Genomic DNA, 20,402 nt, shown 5'->3' on the forward strand with positions numbered 1-20,402 from the left:
GTGGGAGAGGGTTTCCTAGAATTTGGGCAAGAAAAGAATTAATCTCTATTTTTATTAACCTCTAACTGAAATTTAGCGTTTCCTCCAAATATGACTGTGAGCAAAACCCCCAGTATATTAGCAGTACCTGTCACTTGTCACTAATAGACACCACAGCTATTCTCATATCCCACTATAGCTGTAGAAATCTCAGAATATCATTTATGCTCATTACTTTTTGAAAATATCAATAATTATTACACCTGCTACTAGGCTTATTATTAAATATATTTAAAAGAAGCACATATGTTACTATATCATTTTTTTAACGTTTTGGTAAATGCTTTGATTTCCTGTTATATATATGTAATCATAATTGTGTATTTTATATATATATGAAATACTTTTAAACGGGTTTTAAAACATAATTCTGAGGAGGAATCAGTAGACCTCTCCACACTGCCAAAGGGGTCCATGGGTCAGACAAGGTTAGGACCGCTGGCCTAATCCACCTCCCTCCAGGCCTCCTGCAGAGCTCCATATTCATGTGGGACCTTAGGTCCCACAGGCGAGGGCCTGGCTTATGCAGAAACAGAACGCTATGCTGGGAAAAACACATGTTAGGAAATGGAGTGGGAAGAAGAGGGAAAAAGAGGGGAAGGAAGAAAGGAAATGGGTTTGGGGGGGCAGGAGGCAGATTTCACCAAAACCCCAAGAAACCCACTCGTAGCTGTGGAAAACTCAACCTTTATTATTACCTGCCTAGTGCAGGGGATTAAAATAGCATTGCGCTAGATCCATATATTAGTGTAAAAATCTGTGTCTCTCCCCCCCAAAAAATGTACAAACCCCAAGTGATTATAGAAAAAACAATGTGGCAGCTACCATAGAGATGTCCAACCCCAGGGCCACGGGCCATTTCTCTCTTTCCCCCCTAATCCCAATACTTATTCCACAGAAACATACAGGCTTAGAGAAGTTCTACCTACAACAGGGCAGGTGGGAAGTGGGGAGGCTGGGGGGGTAGGGATCACCCCCAAGTCCAGTGTTTCAGAGGATGGAGGAGGGAGAGGCCAAAGCTGAGGGCAATCCCAGGAGGAGGCACAAGGGAACCCCTTTCTCCCTTTCTTGTCCTCCTCACTCCCCAGATTCTCAGCCAGTGGGGTCCAGTGTGTGACGGAGAGAGAGAGAGAGGCTGGGGGCAACAGCCTTCTCTCCAGGTACCAGTGTTGCCCAGGGGGGCCCAGGTGCTCCAATGGGCCAGGTCCAGTGTCTGCCCTATATTTTCTCCCACCTCCCCCAAGAGATGGCTAGAGGAGGTCAAAGAGGATCCCATCCACAGGGCCAGCTGGGTGGGTGGCAGGGGCTTCTAAGAGAGGAGCAGGAAGGGGGCATGAGAGCATATCTGGGGAAGGGAGGGCGTCAGCTCCCCGGCAGGCCCAGCCCACCTTAAGCCACACTGCCTCTCTCAGAGGTGAAGGGCGGTCAGGAGGGGGAATGGAGTGGGTTGCGCTTAGCTCCTCTTGTCTAGTGCCGTTGGCCTCCCCTGAATCCTCCCTGAGGGAGGGGCGGCTGGGTGTTGTGATTCACACTGTGTTGAGCGCATCTTCTGCCAGGAACCGATGCAGTTGGGAAAAGGGTGGTCGCTGCTCAGGCTCCCGGCTCCAACACCGAAGCATCAGCTCATACAGGCCCAGCGGGCAGGCCGGGGGCCGGGACAGGTACACCTGCATTGTGGCAGCGTGGATGAAAGGCAGGCAAATGTTCTTTAGTCCCCAAGATGACAGGCTCTGGCCCTCCCGGACCCCCAGACCCATCTTCCCTCCCCTCTGCTCTGACCTGCCGGCCCTGGTCCCGGAAGAACTCCCCCGCGTTCTCGATGACTTGCTCATCGGTGAGCTGCCCAAAGGGCTGGGCCCTGCAGAGCATCAGCACCTCCCACAGGGTCACCCCAAAGGCCCACACGTCACTGGCAGTCGTGAACTTCCCCTGGTGCATGGATAAGGCAACAGAGGTGGAGAAAGGCATCAGTCAACAGAGACCCTCCTCCTCTCCCCAATGGGACCCCACATCCACTCAGCATCATCCTCACACCCACCTGACTCCCTCCCAACCCCCGGCGCTCCACCCTCCTTAGCTGGCCCTCTTTCCCACTAAGCCTGCTCCTCTCCTCTGGCTCTGCCTTCTTTCTTGTGCTCTAGTCCTCTCCTCACCTCTTCCCGTTTCTACCCATCCTGCCCCCCATTTTCTGGTCCTGACTCTCCCAACTCATCGCCTTCTATCTCTAGCCTCCTTATCTCTCTTCCTCTCTGCTACCCTGACTCCATCTCTCACACTCGCTCTTGGCTCCTGGACCCTTTCCAATCATACCATAACTCTCTGCTTTCTCCAGTCCCTTGAGCCAGAGGGAACCTTATAGAGCATTGGTCCAAACCCCCACTTCAGAGATGAGGAAAACTGCAGTCCAGGGAAGGCAAGTGACTGAACGAGATCCCAGAGCTTAAGTGGCAGCCAGTGCTCCCCTAACCGCCCCTCCCTTCCCGCCTCTCTCAGGGCCTCTCACCATGAGGATGCACTCCCAGGCCATCCACCGGATGGGCAGCACCGCCCGGCCCTGCACACGGTAATAGTCCCCGGCGTAGAGGTTCCGGCTCATGCCAAAGTCAGCGATTTTGATGGTGAAATTTTCCCCAACCAGGCAGTTCCTTGTGGCCAAGTCCCGATGCACAAAGTTGAGTGTGGCCAGATAGCGCATGCCCGAGGCAATCTGGGCCGCCACATGCAGCAGCATCGGGTAGCTGAGTATGGAAGCCGACAACAGCGGGTTATAGGGGCAGCTCTAGACTCGTCCCCACCTCACAGATTCCTGGGAGATGAAGGAGAGCCCTCTCCCCAGGACTGGGTTACCCCTCCTCCTGGTGCGGAGATGGAAAGCCCTGGTGGAGGCCAGCGGGTAGGTGCCCACTCAACCTTTCTTTAGCTCATCCGACCCCAGGGAGCTACCGCTTTTGTTATGCTCCACAATCTGGACTCAGGGACAGTGAGGGCGAGAGAGCACAGGGAAGTTCCTGACAGGGTCCAAGTCCCTTCACCACCCTCACTGTCGTAATCCCCAGCCTTTCTGCCCCTCAAGTTCTAGATGAACATGGCCACATGTGTCTCATGCCAGGCCCCCTCCCGGAACCTCTACCTGCCTGCCCATCCCATGTTCCCCCTTTCCCTCTAAGCTGGAGTGAGGGGAGCGGAGGAGACCCCCTTGTGTACCTGATGGTGGGCCCCTGGGCCGCCTCCCCATCTCTGTCCTCCTCCACCGCCTTGTCCTCTAGCTGGTGGGCACTGAGGAACTGGTTGAGGTCGCCATTCTCCATGTAATCAGTTATCATGCAGAGGGGGTCGTCCTGCACACACACGCCCAGGAGCCGGATGATGTTTGGGTCCTTTAGCCTCGACATGATCTTCACCTCCTTCAGGAAATCATTCCTGGAGAAGCAGGGAGAAGGTGGCGGGATGCCGAGGGGCTGACCTGCAGCTTCCCTCCAGCTCCCACAAACCAGTGCCCCACTCCCCCACCTCTACTCACTAGTCCCCAGACACTCCCCCACTGTTGGTCTCCACCATGTTTCTCTCTAGATCCCTCCCCTCTCTTCATGGCCTCCCCCCTCCCTTCTTCCAGATGCCATCCCTGGTCCTCACCTGGCATTCTTGGTGGCATCTGGCCGCAGGATCTTGACAGCTACCAGTAAAGGGTGTTCCTTGCACACAGTAAGGGGGAAATCAAGACTGACCAGATCTTGAGGGTTCGCTACCTCACACAGGTGCACCTGGAGAAAGAAGGTGATTTGCTACGGGGTCACAAGGTTCACCAAGGAGAAATGGTCAGTTGGGACAACACAGATGATGGTTTCCCAGCCAGGGGGGATGTTTGGGCATGGCATCAAGAAAGGCAGAGAGGCAGACACTGCTGATGGCTGGGCAGGAATCCTACTTACCTCCCCAAACTGGCCCTCGCCAAGCTTCTCCTTGAAGCGGAGCCTCGACCGAGGGAAATCCACTCTGGGGGGCCCATCCCCAGCTGCCCCTGGGGGCAGTGCAGGCACAGCATAGGTATTGCCTCCAGTGACACCCTGCAGGGTGACAATGTCAGCCTCGGCATAATGGGGAACGCTGTTCTGGGGAGGTGGGGGCAGAAGCGGGGCACCCGGCTTCTCAGGCTCCATATAGTCCCCACTGCAGGCTGGAGGGATGAGGGAAAAGACAGGACGAGGCATCAGGAACAGCCCCCGAGAGCCACGGTTCTCCACACCCCCGTCTCCCAGAGGCGCCCCGTCTCCCAGGTGGGTGAGAGACTGGGTCTACCCTCCTCTTCTTGGTATTCCACCCGCCAGCCTCAAAACAGAGAAGGCGCTGGCATGGGATAAGAGTTAGCTGCTACAGAGCTTTCAAGGCAGTGGAAATGGTTGAGCAAAGAATGTCATAAAGTCTTGTTCTCTAGGGATCCCAGCACAGTACAAGACCATGAAAGAAGTCTTGGCTGCAAGTGGAATTCCTCTACCCACCATTGGAAGAAGGATGGTCCCAGCCATCCGGTCACCCTCCAATTTCCAAACCCATGACCCACTCACCGCCAGCCACTGTCATTCACGTAGCCATTCTACCGGTTGCTTTCATCCTTTCATCCTCCCTGCCGTGGCTACCCAAGCCCTCCCTGACCCAACACACCAAGCTCAAAGACAAGCAGAGACAGGGGCACACAGAGGGAAAGGAAAACAGTTCCTCACAGCCCGCACAACATGGAGTCTACAGACAGAGGAGAGGAAGCAGAGCTGTCCCCCCTTGGCCCTGGGGAAGGGGTGACGAGAAGAAGGTAACACAGAAGAGAAGGGCAGACAGGAAGGGCGGGGGCGTGAGCAGAGAGAGGACATGTTGGGGGAGAGGGCAAGCACTGGGGGAGAGGCCGTCCTTGCAGCTCTAGAGAGAGGGGAGAGTGAAGGAAGGTTTCACTTCAGGCTCAAGAGAGCCTGGAGCCACCATAGCAACCTCCTGTCTGGCTCTGGAGAGCTCAAGAGATGGGGTGGAACAGGAGGAGGGGAACAGCTGAGAACCAGGGAGATTTCTACTCCTCAGCTCAAGGGGGAGGCCTTAAAAAGGAGCAAGCAGCAGCAGAGGACAGCTAAGGGCACAGGAGCTTCCTCCTTGGGAGCTCAGGAGAGCAGAAGAGGCCACAGTGGGGAGAGGAGGGAGTGCAAGGTGTGAGGACTTTTCCCTGCCCCAGTAGAGGTATGGGGAGCCTGGCAGAGACTAGGGGCAGAGGGGCTTACCCTGGGTGTTGGTGGGTTTGGCCCAGGCGGGTGTGGGGGGGCCCGGGCCTCGAGGGGGGCGGGCGTAAGTGGCCAGAAGGAGACGGTAGGCTGGATTGGAGAGCAGCAACGCTGTCGGGAGAAGGAGGGGGGGAAACACGGGGAAGGGATGAGACTCAAGGCTAGACAGACAGGGAGACACAGAATAGGGCAAGACTAGGGCTGATGAGAACAAATGTACTAAGAGACAGAAGTGGAATAAAACAAGCATCTGGAGAGTGCTGGATAACTGGATGGATAGGTGATGGATGGACGAACAGATGATGGATGGATGATGAATGACTGGATGGATGGATAGTGAATGCATGGATAGATGATGGATGGATGCATGGTTGATGGATGGACGTATGAATATATATGGATGGATGAACAAACGGATGAATGATGAATGGATATATAAATATAGGTAGATGGATAGAATGAACATGGTGAGTCTAGGAGAGAGGAGAGGAGCCAGAAAGACACAATGAGAGGGCACAACAGAGACGAGAGAGGGATGTGTGTGGGACACAGAAACAGGATGAGAGCACTGGGGACTGTGAGTAATGCATGGAAACTTCCTGAGGGAGATGATATGGTAAAGGACGTGGAGTAACACAGAAGGCTGTGACCAGGGACACACAGAAATAAGAAAATGAGTTGAAACTGGGGAAGACAGTAAAAGAAAGGAATGGTAAAGGAGAGGAAAAAGGATACACTAAGAAGACAGGCAGAGGACGGAGGTGGGACTGGAACAAGGAAGGTCTTACCAGAGCCGTTGGGGACACTGGGAGCAGAGTGGGGCGGATTCCCACGAGGCCGGGGCTCCTGGTAAGGGGGTGGTTCTCGAGGGCCGGGGCGGTTGTTGATGAGGATGGTATCCCCAGGGACAGAGAGGTGAACCGTCAGCTCCTCTTCTAACACCCGACGCTCGGCCTTGTCATGGGGAACGGGAAATATTAAGCGCAGCTACCGCTCAGCGCGCCCTTCCCAGCTCCTGGTTAAATCCTACACCCGTGTTCCCTCCTTCAGTGCTCACAAAGTCCTGTAGTCGTATGTATTACTAACTCATCTCACAGGTAAAGAAAGACTCAAGGGCATTTAAGTGGGTTCCCTGATGTCCCGCAATGGGATTCCAACCCAAATCCTACCAGTCCATAACTATTAACTTTAACGCATATCACCACCACTGGACTCTGGCCTGGAAGACGTGGGCTTAGGGTGTGCCACACTTCTTCCAGTTGCTCCTCTAGCTCCACTCGCCACCTTCTCCCGCTGGGCTTCTGCCCCAAGAGGTCGATCAGTGTGGACTGCATCAATGGGCTGGGTCTGGGCTGGCCAGATAGGAGCCCCAGCAGGAGTTTGGAGGGCAGACAGGAAGTGAGGTCAGGGTGTTTATTCTCCCAGCCCCTCCCTAAGGGATGGACCCAGGTGAGCTGCATCCTGGAACCAAAGTCCATTGCCCCTCTCAGGCGCCCTCTCCACACACTCCTCCTAGATTCCTCCCGCGTTCCAGTGACTGCCTCCTTCGCTCACCCCACAGACCCAGGGATGGTAGCAGCTCTGCGGTGACCAGGCCCGGGGAACTGCACTGCTTCTCGTGATTTACGTACACCCTGCCCACATCTTTCTACGTGGTCTCCTTACTAAGCCTCCCTCAAATTATTCTCATCCGACTGTGCTCTATGGTCCCTGCTGGATCCTAACTAACGCAGGAGTCCCGACACACACTGGCCTCACTCTCCACACCCACATCCTGCCCATCCCTCCCCAGGCTGCCCCACCCCCAGTAGCCCAAGGGTCCCCACCCCACTCTGCCCACCTTGCTGAGGAGCTTGCGCCAGTGCAGCCGCCACAGCATGAGGGCGATGATGAGCAGCAGCAGCAGGATGATGGCCACCAGGCAGCCAATGAGGATGGCAGTCGGGCTCCCCTCGGCCTTGGCCACGGGCTGCTGGCCCCTGGGCTCCAGCTCTGGTGGAGGCAGAAGGGTCAGGACCAGGGGAGGCTTCCCACCCAGGCTGAGGGGGCCCAGGGAGGACTGGTGACAGGACCCACACGCCCTGGCGGGGGCCCCAGGACAGCTCACCCAAGCTGCTGAAGTTGGTGGGAGGTGGGCCGGGTGGCCACCAGGGGGCTGGTGCAAAGGTGCCCCCCAAAGCCAGGGAGGAGTCATTCACGACATCTGGGGAGAAGGAAGAAAAAAGGGGAGGTCAGATAGGGAGGAGGCGACCAAAGGGAGGCACACATGCATGAGACCGAGGGAATTCTATTATTCGGTGAGGAGTAGGAGCAGGGCTGATACTCAATATATGTACCAACCAACCAGGATAGGTGGTGGAACAGGATCCTGGAGGGTCCTGGATGGTTGTGGTGGTGCTGGATGTTAATCTTTTAGTTGCTGGATTGTGGGGAGAAGTGGGACTCCTGAGGAGAGCCCAGGGTGGGGATCCTGGCTGTCAGGAGGCTTAGAGAAGAGGCTATTTCTCAACCAGCACAGAATATTTCAGTATTTTAACAACCACACTGTCATACTGCTCAACATCAGTCGTGAGTGAGGGGCTCATAAACGAAAGACTGAGACAGGCAGGGGGAAAGGGGGAGGAAAGTGTTCAAATTATTTAGGGCAGCCTTACTTGTAAAGTCTCATTGGTGCCGGGAGTGGTTATTCGAGGGCACTATGGGTTAGTAATACCAGAGGCTGGGAACTGGGCAGAGACCAGGGGCTTACCAGAGATGAAGGAGATTTCGCTGAAGAGTAACCACGGCCCAGCAAAGAGGAAGCGACACTGCAGAAAGCGGCCCACTCGGCCACCCAGGGGCACTGACACAGTCCGGGCTCTGGGGTCCCCCAGGCTGCCCCCCAAGGCATGGCGCACGGGCTCCCCCTCCCAGGCCATGGCAGGGCCCCTCTTGAAGCGACACTCCACCCCGCCAGGCAGGCGGGCTCCCAGCGTGTGCATGTTGTTACAGTGGACCTGGGGGAAGGAAGGAAGGACACAAGGTCAAGTCCAGGAGAGCCCGAGCGAGCACCCCAGGGCACTCACCCTGGTCTCAGAGCCCTCCCTGGGAGTTGGCCGCACTTACCTGCATGGCATGGAAGGTCCTCAGCCGGTCAAACTCAAACTCCATCTCCACATAGCCGCTGGGAAAGCTGTGATTGCTCCATCCCACATAGTCATAGCCTGGCCAGACCCGCAGCTCCTGGCTCTTCCTAAAGTCATCCAGCCCCACCACGCCATCTGCCAGCTGGCCCAGACCTCCGTACTGCAGCCTGGAGAGGAGGGGAGCCGAGGAAGAAGAGGTTGGAAGAGAAGAAAGTGTCACCTATCTGGGTGCTCTACAACCCCCATCCTCCAGTGGCCTGGCCAGCGTAGCCCAGCAACCCCCCACCCCTGCCCCAACCTCACACAGCTCTCTCTTACCCTCACCCAGGACTCTCTAGGGCACCTTGAAGTCACATGCTACACAAAGGCACCGCCTCTAAGGGACACCGCTCAACCTATGATGTGTGTATTTATTGTGACAATTTGCAACAGATTTAAGTGTCTTACCAGAGGCAGGCCTTTCTCTAATTCGCACAAAGTGTCACATTAGCTAGTGGTCACCTTGCTATCCCTAAATCCTGGTCCTGTCCCTTGAGCCCCACCTAAGCCATCCCTCTCTGCAGTTCTTCCCTCTCACTGCCCAGACAACCCCCTCCCCAACCCACTCCATCCACTCTCCCACCCCAGGCTCCATGTCCTGCGGGGCCCGCTTCTTTCACCCGCCAACGGTGTGTGTGGTGTGTCCATCGTAGGTGGAGTCGTTGAGGTGCACGGCCTCAGATAAGTACATCGTCTGCCCCACAGGGGCCATGTAAGACAGGAGTCCATCTGGGGCAGGGGGAGGAGGGGCGTTAGGGGCACGGAGCCTCCATCCCCCACCCCTGCATCAGGCCTGGGCAGGTTTCAGGTCCCTCTCTCGTATCCCTCCACAGGCCGCTGGCATGGAGGAGGCAATGCTGGCCAGTCCCCTCCTCACTCAGAGTGACAGATTCCCAACAGGAGAGAGGATCCTAGATGCCCCTCTCCCCCATTCCCACTCCCCAGTCCCCAGGACAGGAATGAATCCTCAGGGGTCTGAATGACTCACCCTTCCAGAGGCAGCCATAGAGCTCCACCCGTAGACAGACGCTCATGACTCGGTCCGCCCGGGGATAGAAGCGAACCAGTCGGGCCACCATGGGGGGCCCAAGGTCCTTCAGCACCACTCCCCCAGGATCCTCATTACCTAAGATCACCTGTGGGCCAGGACGCAGGGGTGGATGGGGGAGGAAGGCTCCAGATCGGATCTAATTTCCCAGCCACCAGCTGCTCCCTGGCCCAGCCCACAATGGCCACAAAGAGACCCATGAAGGGTGGCACTGAGCACCCAAGGCATGGAGTACAGCCAGGCATTTGTAAGACAAGGGGCTGCAGCAGAGCCCCCTGACACCTCTCTGGGCCTGATGGTCTGTCCTGACCTCTAAGTCTCTCATCCTGTTGTGCCCAGATTCTACCCAGTCCCTCGCAGCTCTGCACCCCTGCTCTGGCTTCCCCTCTTCCTGCACCCATTCCCTCTGTTCACTCAGCAGATGCTGGCTAAGCACCCACTCTGCACCAGCCAGGCACATTCCTGGGGGTGAGAATCAGTCCCTCTCCTGTAGGACTGACAGTCCAGTAGGAGAAACAGCTGTGACAAACAAGAGGCAGCTGGAGGTGGGGAGTCAGATAAAGGCTCTATGAGGAGGTGATATCTTCGGGGAGAACTGAATGGAGGGAGGAGAGCCTGTGGACAGCTGGGGGAGGAGCTTTCCAGGCACAGAGAACAGCAAGTGAAGGTGTCCTGAGGCTGTGGGGTGAGCATTTACCAGGAACAGCAAGAAAACCAGCATGGCCTGGGTGGAGCGAGAATGGAGAGAGGGGTAAGGGATGTGGACAGGAGCCAGCACAGGCTAAGCTTCTGCACCCACGAAGGACCTCAGCTTTTGTTCTGGCAGCGAGGAAAGCCAGCAGAGGGCTGTGAGCCAGGTGTGAGGCATCTGCTTTGCATTTTCTCAAGTACCCTGGATGTAGCCTCCAGGTGGAGATTTGACTTCAGGAGAGAAAGAAGCAAGGAGAACAGTTTGGGGACTACTGCATTCATCTAAGCTGGGGATGGTGGGGGCCTGGCCTAGGGGTAGAGGTGGAGGTGGTAAGAAGTGGGCAGATTCAGGAAATATCATGGAGGTGGAACAGACAGGCCTTGCTGATGCTTTGGAAGTAGGAGGTGGGAGAAAAAGAGGAATCAGGGATATCATCTTAGCTTATGGTGGTACCATTTCCTGAGCTGGAGAATGCTGGGGGAGGAGCAGGTTTGGGATGGGAATGGGGCTCAACGTCAGCTTGAGAAGTTTATGGTAAGTTTGAGTTGACCATAATACATCTAGGTGGAAAGTGGTCAGGTTTGCAACACTAGATGGAGCTCAGGGGAGATGTCCGGGCTAGAGAGGGCGTACACTGCAGAGTCATCAGTGGATAGGTGGTACAGCAGGGGGACAGAGGAGGGCCAGCCTTCCCTGGGCACTGTCCCTGCCAGCCTCACCTCCTGGCCCCAGCGGTCTCTCCAGTCCATCCAGCGGTGGCCATCCCGGGAGTAGCGCAGCCGGTAGCTGGGGGAGAACTCCTTGCCCAGGCCCCCTGCGTGCCGCCCCTGGGTGCCCACCAGCGCCACCAGGTGCAGCCGCCGCAGGTCCACCTGCAGGTACTCCTCCTCCTTGGGAAACACCGGCCCCGCAGGGCACCATGCCCCATCTCCATCGCTGCTTTCCAGCCTGGGAGGGGGCAGGAAGTCACAGGGAACATCTGGCCCTAGGTCTGCCTCTCTCTCCAGTATTTAACACCCCCCCCCCCAGTACTGTGGGGGGCTTCATTGGCATCGACCCTCTCAGAAGCCTCTTGGCTTGGGCAGAGGGTTGGAAGGGCAAGTAGAGTCCCCAGGGGTTCCCTCCGGGGCAGCCCAGGTGTGCCAGCTACCTGCTGTGGCGAGCAGCAGTGGAGTCTGACCAGGAGCTGGAAGCAGAGATGTCACCATCCGGGATGGTCCGGTCCTGCATGCCCAGGGCATAGCGGCACTTGGCTGGGTGAACACAGGCATACAGAGGGTCAAGGCTCCCAACTCGGTCTCCCAAGCCCCATCCCTCAGGGACCCAAGAGCCAGTCTCCTCACCAGGGTCAAAATGTCCCTTCATGTCAGCATCTCCTGTTGCCACCAAGAGCAGCAGCAGCAGTAGAAATGAGAGGGCCCCTGGCCCCATTGCTCTCGATCCCTTGGGCCTATGGGGGTGGGGGCAACATCTCTGCAGGGGACATAATGAGGGGGGAGGTTAGTTAAAGGGCAATCAAGAAGACTGGCTCACAGCCAATAATGAAGAGACAGAATGGGCTGCTTTGGGGATAATAGCAGTGAAATGACAACAACAGTCACTGTTTAACTGCATCAGCTATATTTTTAGAATGCTTCCCATGTGCCAGACACTGAGCTAAATTCTGGTCCCCTCCCCACCTAGGAGACCAGAATTCTAAGCGAAGCGGGGGACCCCAGCAACCTTCCAATCTCAGTGTCCTCTGTAGCCCTGCTGGCCCCTGACCCAGCAGCCTCAGCCACACCTGGGAGCTTGGGAGAAATGCAGAATCTCAGGTCCCAACCTAGACCTGCAGAATCAGAGTCTGCATTTTAACACAATCACCAGGTGACCTGTGCCTATTAAAGCCTGAGAATCCCTGCTTTTTTTCCCCCTCACTGGGCCCCTGGCAGCTTGCCGCCTGAAAACCATTCCAACTACAACTTCTTATGAACCCAGGTATCTACCCTCCCCAGCCTCAACCCCAGCCCCAGCCCCAGGAAAATCGATCCTGATCTGTCTTCTTTCCAGCAGAGGTCTGCTCTGAGTTCTCCAGGCCCTGGAATCCTTTGGGACCCCTAGTGCCACCCCTCAAACCCTGATCCTCTGCCATCAGGTCCAAAGCATTCCATCCCCTCTCCCTGCTCTGCCTTCCCTTCCTAAGACCTCGACATCCTATCCCCCCAGTTCCCAGTTTCTGAAGGGGGCTGCCTCAGAAGGAAGAGCCCAGGGCTGAGGAAAAGGCTGAGTTGCCTTGGAGATGAGGGCGGATCTAAAGACAGGGAAGCCAGGTCACCCCAGGAGGTAGGAGGAGTGGGGGGATACTCCCCCATCCCTTTGTCCTCCTCCAGCTGCTCCCACAATGCTCTAGGGCAGGAATGTAAGAGGCAGCTGAGACCCCACAGCTCCAAAGCAGCAGCTGAGGGGGCTGACTGAGTTATGGGGGGACCCAGGTATCAAAGGAGAGCTGGAACCGGAAGCATCATGCCTGGTCCCTTGGGGGTCTGGGAGCTGGCACAGGGGAGCAAGCTGCCGGAGCCCCAGGCAGCTGGCCTGGAATTCCTGGGTGCTGCTCTCCACCCCCACCTCTCTCGGGAACAGCAGGGCCCTTGTTCCCCTGGGTAACCTTCATGCCTATCCCAGATGAGTCATCAGAGCCAGACGGAGCAAGCAAGAGGAGCCCGGGGCAGACATACAAAGACAGGCAGAAGATAGAAGGCAGGGGGAGACAGGGCGAGAAACACAAAGCAAGAGGTAAACAGAGCAGGCTTCGAAGCGCAGGGCACAGAGCCAAGCAGAGAAACACACAGAGAGACGTCTGGGGCAATCTGTTCTCTGACACCCTGTCACCCCATTTCTCTCCACTGGGTCACAAACACCAAGGACAGGCCCAGAAAACCTACCCCAACCCCACTACAATCAATCAGTCAATCAGGCCCCCCATGTGCCGCCCCTGGGTGCAGCATGAGGCTGGAAGCCAGGGGCTGGAACACTCTGCCACAAGCCCTTCACCCTCTTCTCCCAACCCCCAACCCTCACCCCAGACAACACCCACACAGCTCTGTACACACACGCACGCACACACACGCACACACAACTGTCTTACAGACTTTCAGAGACAGACACATGTGACATCCTCATAAATCCATTACACACATAGACACCCCAGCCAAGGCAAACACAGATGGACACTCAGGCACACATCACCTCCATCCACACCTCGGCATTCTTTCAAGTTCAATCCCATCACTTAGTTAATAGTCATCTTCAGACACCTGTGAACATGAAATGACAAACATTCTTCTACAATCAGAGGACAGTGTGAGGCACACACTCAGGTCCTCAGGCACAGGATCCCAAGAGAACTGGGGCCCACCCCCTAATACTCAAGGTGACCAAGCCAGAGGGAAGTCAAGAGAGTGGGGAACAGAAGGAAACTTGGGTGGCTGGAGTGACCAAAAAAAAAAGTCATTTCTCTATTTTCCCATATGCTCAGCTTTCATCTCCACTGTACCACTCAATTCCGGACACACTATGTGCCCTCAGCAACAGTGAGTCTGAGCACCAGACTCTGGCTGGGGGTAGAGGTGCTGGAAAGGAATGTCCAGCCAGCAGGGGACCTGTAGGGTGAAGGCTGGAGAGGAGGGAGTGGGGGAGGGACACTGAGGATGGTGCTCACTGGGCAATGACAGTAACTCCTGGCAGAACCAACTGACCATCCAACCCTGGATGAGCGGCTGTCACTGGCAGGTTATGGTGTCAGGCCCTCTCTCTGCTGGGCTGAGGCCAGGCTGCCCAACCGGGAGCTGGCTGGATGGAGGCTTAACAGTTAGTAGATGCCCGCAGAGACTGGCCAAGTAGGAGGACAGGCCCACTTCTCCAGGAGGCATGGAGATGATTCAGTAGGACCACATATGAGCACCTGTCTTCCTGGGGTTCAGTTCCTCTATACTGGGTAAAGGCGGTCCTTCCTCAAGGCTGGAACACACTTTCTCGGAAGTCAGGGGGTCCCCCCCCCATTTTCAGACAGTAAGCCAGAGCACTTGGGAGGCGGGCAGGGACAGACTTAGCGGCGCTGGACAACGAAGTCCAGCCCGGGAACATCTTGCCTCCCGGCCAGGCCCTCATCCTTTGGCCACCGCGCGTCCCCGGAGCCCCAGGCCGCCGCCCCCGCCTCTCCGTCCCGCAGGGGTCCTCCCGCCGCTCTTCCTACCTCTCATCGCTCTTCACGGCAGACCCCGGCGTCCGACCCCGAAGCGGGGCCTCCTCGGCGGCGGCGGGGCGCGGGGAGGGGGAGGCGGAGGGAGCCAAGAGCCGGGAGCGGGAGGCGCCGGCGGGGCTCGGGTGTCGGGAGGCGGCTCCCGAGAGCAGCTGTCGGGGGCCTGTTCCGGGGAGAGGAGCCAGGGCTGGGGCGGCTCGGACCCAGGCGCCGCCTCCCCCTCCCTGCTCCCCCCTCCGCCCGCTCGCCGCGCGCTCGGGCCGCTGCCCTCCCTTCCCCCTCCCGGGCTGAACCAGCCCCGCCGCTCCCACGCCCAGCGCCGCCCTCCCGGCCCCGCGCTCCTCTCCGCCCCGCCACGCCCACCCCGCATTCCCCCGCGCGCCCCGGCCTCCCCCAGGTAACCGCGCCGCCGTCCCCGCCGCCGGCTCGGCGCTGCGTGCCCATCCCCCTCCACCCACCCACGGCCCACTCCCCCAGGATCCCCACAAAGAAGAACGGCCCAAGCAGGGGGCCAGCGGCTAACCGCTCAGGGCCTCTCCCACTCCCAGGCCCCACGAGGGGATGGCCCGCCTCCCTACTCCCCCTTTTCTGGGCTCAGTTCCTGGAGAGGGAGGTGAAGGGGAGCAGCCCCAGGGCACAGGGAAGGAGCACGTTCCCACAGGCCCGGCGCCCGGTCCAGCAGCAGGAGTTTGAATGGGGGAAGGGAGCAGGGCTCACCTGTCCAACCTGGCCTCCTGGACCTACTCTGTTCACACCGCCAACCTTGCTTCTGTCTGGCACCCTCTGAGCCTCTGGTCCTGTACACCCCAACCCAGCCGTAGGACCAGCCCCCTCTCTCCCAGCCCCTTCCTCTCTCTATTTCCACCTCCAGTTCCTCCCCATAACTCCACAAGGCCCTCCCCAGTCCTCTCAAGGACCCTGGGGTCCAGACTCCGAGGTCCTGGTTCCCCTGGGCTCCCTGCTCAAAGCTCGGGCGTGCTCTTCAGGGCAGCCAGCTCTGCCCTGGTGGGGTCGGAGGGTCTGACCGCTGGCAAGGATAGGCCCGGACAAGGTGAGTGGTGGGGATGAGGAGGAGGATAGGGGGGCAAAGAGAAAATCACGCACAGACAAAAAGTAACAGTACACGAGACCCAGAGAAGTTGGGTGCAGAGAGACTAGGTACAAACCCAATGTGAGAGAAAGAGCGGGAGAGCTGCTGGGTGAGGTGGGCAGGACAGAAGGGCTGTGGTGGTAACTGTGCCACCCCGCTCAGCGCTACCTGGGGCCCCACCACCTCTCTCCACACCCCACACCTACCAATCACCTGCAGGGTAAGGTCTCACGCCACTGCAGATCTCTGCCCCATTGCACCTCACAGTAGATAGATATAAACTCACCCTACGTGCAGTCCCAGACAACAGTCCCAAGAAAGAAACACGAAGTCCCAGACAAGTACACAAAAGCACTGCCAGGAAGAGGCTGGCCCTTGGGAGAGGCCAAGGCACATATGGGCACGTACTCCAACTCACGGGTCAACACACAAACCCTAGGGCGCCCCAACTGCTGAGGGACTCACTAACAGACAGCCCCATGGCCACCCTGAGAATTACCTCTTCCCATCGTCCCCTCCCACCAAACCCCCAGGGTTCCCCCGGCGCACCTACCCCTCCGGAGAGGGCCGCTGGGGAAGCTGGGCCCGGAGAGGCTGGGCCGGGGGTGGAGCCAGGCCGGGGGTGGGGCCAAGGTTTCCCAAGTAACCTCACCTGGGCGGACTCTCAGCCCCTCCTTCCAGGGGCTGTGCTCCTGGGAAGCCCCGGGCAGGCGGCCCGGCTGAGCTGCAGCCAGACCCCTCAGGGAAGAAGGAACATCCCCTCACACCCCAGTGGGACATTCCACAGCGCAGGCCCACGCTGACCCCGGCCAGGTGGCATGGCGGTGCCAGACAGAGGGGTCGACTGCGGAGAGTATAAGAAACCATAGAATCCTGAAACCCTTGCTCCCTCTTCTCCCCCAGGAGAAATTCCTAGTCGGTGATGCCCACCTCAACCCAGCCCAGAGCTGGAGGAGTGGGAGGGATGCAGGGCTGGGGCCCAGTGGAGTCAAGTGACAGCGGAAAGGGGGCTGGAGCCGGCTGGAATGCCAGGCTCTGAGCCGAGACTCTTAGGGGCCAGAGAGGGAAATCCCAGCCATTCAGGGGCCCCCAGAGTAGTACCAAAGACCTAGTGTATCCACCCACCCATCCGTGGTCCCCAGAGCCCATCCCATATCTCCTGAATCACTCACAGCTCCAGAGGCCCCCATGTCCTCCTGAGCCCCCAAAGGACCCTCTACCCCTCCCCCATCCGTGTCCTCCAATTCAGGGCCTCCCTCCCCTTCAAGCCAATGGCCTCCTGCTGCCCAGGAAAGAGAGGAGGAGGAACAGCTGAAAAAATGTGAGGAGAGGCATGTAGAAGAGAGCAGCTTCAGGCCTGCAGACTACTGGGCCACTACAGGGAAGCCCAGCAGGACCAGTGAGAGAGAGGATGGGCCAGATGGGCCCCACACAGAAGCTGCTGTTCCCTTCCTGGGAGGTGCAGCTGCCTCTGGGTCAGCAGCTGGGGAGAGTGAGAATCCACTGGGGGGTGGGGGGCAGGGTGAGGGGGTGGACAAGGCCCTGGGTGTGAGTTGGGCCTTGATACCACCAAGTCCACATGGGAAACTGAGGCCCAGGAGCAGGAGGAGGAAGAGATGATATAGCACAGGGAGAAAGATGAGACAGAGCTCAGCTGTGGGCAGCCTGGGGGATGGAAAGAGATGGGGCCATGGTGATGGAACTCAGAGAGGCAGGAGATAAACTGAGGCTGAGGCAGAGGGGAACTGGGGATCAGAGAGAGGAAAGGGATGAGAGGGCATACGGCAAAAGGTGGGAAGAGTGGAGTTTGGGGAAAAGGGCTGGGTGAGCAAGTGAACTGGAGTGGAGACGATGGGGAAAGGGTGGGGGGACACTCAGAGAGGAGGGCAGGAAAGAGAGGGGCCTCGAGAGGTGATACACCAAGGGGACGCCAAACAAGGACAAAGGGGAGAAGAAGCAGTTGGAATGAAACCCAGAGATGGGGGAAGAGGAAGATGGAGGCACGGGGATTGAAACGAAGGGACTGGGGAGAAGAGAAGAGTAAGGGGCTGAGAAGGGAAGGGACAACTGAGGGACAGACCAGGGGAGACAGAGGCCCCAACTCCAAAGATTGAAGCAAACCTGCTTCTGAAGGCAGGACACAGAGGCCCCAGACCTCTTGGTTGGTTACTTGGATACATCCTAGTCCTCAGCCCATCTGCCACACCACGGCCCCCAACTCTATTCCCCATCCTTTCCCTCCTCCCCACCCCTCTGGCTCAGGCACACTCCCCTCCTCCCACCACACCTCCAGCCTGGACCGCCCGGTCCCTCCCCAAGAGGGGAGGGCCCAACACCAGTCCCCACTCCTGCCCTCCCTGTTCGGCTCTCGCTTCCTCCCTCTCACCTCCAGCTCAGGGTTATCCTGGGTCCCAGTCCCCCCAGTCTCAGGCCTTTAGGGTTCCGGCTCTAGGGCTGCCAAGGCCGCCTGGCTTTGTCCGCCCATCCGGAGCCCCGGGAGCAGCTGCCCTGGCCAGCTGCGGCGGGCTTCGACGTGACCATGGCAACCCAGCCCGCTCCCCTCGCCGAGCCTCCCGGCCCCCGCAGAGAGGGAGGGAGCAGCCAGGCCAGGGAGAAAGGGAGGGGAGGCGGAGGACTGTGAACCGCAGGGAGACCGCAGACAAAGACCCCAGACAAAGGGAGATGAAGGGAAGCAGCGCGGGAGAAAGCAGCAGCGGCTGGCTGTGGCTGAGAGCTTAGGCAGCAGGCATTAGGTCCTGCTGAGGGAGAGAATCCAGGCAAGAGGGACAAACAGACAGGAGGTGGGAGAAGAGATTAACAGTGGTCCTTAGGAGGTCTCCTTCTGCGTCCCTAACAATTCATTTCTTCCGTCAGGGTTTTGCACTCTGGGGAGAACCAGAATACCAGTTTCCTAGTTGGTGAGTGCCCCCCCCAAAGTTGTACCAAAGCATAGGAAGTACCCAAGGCCTAAAGGCACCCTCAGTTTTCCAGAACAATCCCAATTCAAACATATTCTGACCTGTCACCTCTGAAGTACAAATGTCATTGTCAGACAATGTACTCCAATTCTTGATTTGGAAAATATGCTTCCCAAAGCCAAAGGGGACTGATTAGGCTTGGAGAAAGTAGGGCCAGGAGGGAGCAGTAACGAGGCCTCACATGCGAGGAAGCAAAGTACCAAAAGGGGAGGAGAGAAAGCAAGGCTTTGCCGCTGAGAAGCAAGGAACAAAACTGCCACTCACCATCTAGCTCCTCTTGCTGAGTCCTACAGCCTGCCAGTCCCCTCATCAGAAAGATGGAGCTAATAGACCCCTGGGGGTCTGTTGGGATGATAATGTGAGATGGCGTACAGGCCCCATTGATGGAAACAACCATCCAAACCCCACTAACATGATCTCCATCTGTGGCTTTCTCATGTGTCACTTGGGTCCCTGAGTTCCATGTCCCAATTCATTCCACAGTTATGAAGGGTTTGTGCAGGGCAGGGTTCTGACAGTAAGAGCTATGAAGGATACATAGAGGAACACAACCCACTCTGGGCATTTACAGTCTAGAGGGGGAGCCAGGCATGTATGTGTATATGTGTGTATAAATATGTATGTATATATGTATATATATAAACACGCATATGTGTATGTGTGTGTGTTTGTATATGTATATAATCACAGAAGACAGCCTGACCCATGCTATAGTCAGAGCTGGAAGAGGCTGTGGGAACCCAGAGGAGGGGCAGGCCAGGTCCTCCTGAGTGGGGGCGAGGCAAGATCAAGGACAACATCATGGAAGAGTTGGAGCTGGAACTGGGTTTTAAGTCAGACAAAGATTTGCAGAAACGAAGCAAGGCCATTCCTGGCTAATAGCAGGGAGACGTAAACATGGTTCTGTGAAAACGTAGCTGTGGCTGGAAGGCAGAGCCTGTACGCGTTAACCCCAGAGAGGCAGAGTGAGGTGGGGTAATCTCATTAGTAGTTTCATTTATTCTGAAGGTGAGGAGGAAGGGCCTTCGGCCTTTGAGCTGGGAAACGCATGATTAGATGGGTGTTATTTTAAAAGTGGTTTCTGGCAGCAGCACGTTGGATACACAGTGCAGAGGAATGGCTGAGGAGAAGAGAGGAGTTCATTCCCCCTTTATCTCGTCCACATCCGCCCGGGGTTCTCCCCCGCCCCCGCCCCCACCCCCCAACCAGCAAAGCCGTGAGGAAATGTTGAGAGCCTACAGAAAAGCACATGCGCGGTTCTCTCCCGGTGTTTTCACCTATCATTTGGTTGTTTCCTTGGGGCCTCTGAGGTGGATGGGGCAGGGCTCTTCTTAAAAAGGGAATCAGGCCCGGAGAGGTTGTAACTTGCCTTAGATCTGTGGCAAGTTGCTGCTTTCCACCCAGGACTTCTAGATTCCTCCGCCTCTCTCTTCCAAAAGGGGGCGGGGGCTAGGAGGGAGATCCAGAACGGCTTCCTGAGTGGCTGGACTAGGCAAAGGCCTGAGTCTCTTGAGTCCTGCCGCCTTGGAAACCGCACCTTTCTTCAGTCTTTTGTAGGCCCCACGGTCCCTGTAATGAACAGAAAGACCACTGGGGGGCGCTCGCTGCACAGGTGACCAACACTACGGTAATTACTGGAGAAAGTGAAAACCTGGAGGGAAGGAGCTTCAAGCCTGGACGTGGAACCGGGGCGGGCAGAGCTCTGGAGAGGCAGCCAGGGAGGGAGAAAAGAGAAAGGCTGAGCGGAAGCTTAGGGTAGCTGCGGGGCTCATTAGTGTGAAGTATGCTGACAGTCACATAGCAGAAATACTGTTATTTATGGACAGAAGCTTAGCATCTTCACTTTCTCTTTTCTATCATTCTTTGCCAAAGCCTGTGGCATTCTCGGCAACCCTTG

The 20,402-nt window shown here is 57.3% G+C and overlaps 1 protein-coding gene and 1 long non-coding RNA gene across 13 annotated transcripts in view; one reads left to right on the plus strand and one right to left on the minus strand.

Moving 5' to 3' along the window:
• LOC309607941 overlaps nt 1-20,402 on the plus strand; it is a 117,808-nt gene that overhangs the window by 3,777 nt on the left and 93,629 nt on the right. The window lies entirely within an intron of this gene.
• DDR1 (discoidin domain receptor tyrosine kinase 1) lies at nt 711-19,896 on the minus strand. 10 transcript variants are annotated; one of them, XM_082346837.1, is made up of 19 exons: nt 17,914-18,045; nt 14,432-14,600; nt 11,544-11,673; nt 11,351-11,453; nt 10,920-11,148; nt 9,450-9,597; nt 9,082-9,190; nt 8,403-8,589; nt 8,047-8,293; nt 7,405-7,500; nt 7,138-7,289; nt 6,086-6,251; nt 5,298-5,408; nt 3,969-4,213; nt 3,673-3,800; nt 3,244-3,459; nt 2,543-2,777; nt 1,819-1,968; nt 711-1,706 (listed from the first exon to the last, which is right to left on the minus strand). In XM_082346837.1, the coding sequence occupies exons 3-19, from the start codon at nt 11,629-11,631 to the stop codon at nt 1,566-1,568; spliced, it is 2,751 nt and encodes a 916-aa protein (XP_082202963.1). In that variant the 5' UTR covers nt 11,632-11,673; nt 14,432-14,600; nt 17,914-18,045; the 3' UTR covers nt 711-1,565. The 10 variants fall into 10 exon arrangements, with proteins under 10 accessions (XP_082202963.1, XP_082202962.1, XP_082202964.1 ...); XM_082346836.1 differs by lacking the exon at nt 17,914-18,045 and adding an exon at nt 16,081-16,169; XM_082346838.1 differs by lacking the exon at nt 17,914-18,045 and adding an exon at nt 15,814-16,004.

This window comes from Balaenoptera borealis, assembly GCF_965194805.1.
Source record: "Balaenoptera borealis genome assembly, chromosome: 12".
In the NCBI taxonomy this organism is placed as follows: domain Eukaryota; kingdom Metazoa; phylum Chordata; class Mammalia; order Artiodactyla; family Balaenopteridae; genus Balaenoptera; species Balaenoptera borealis.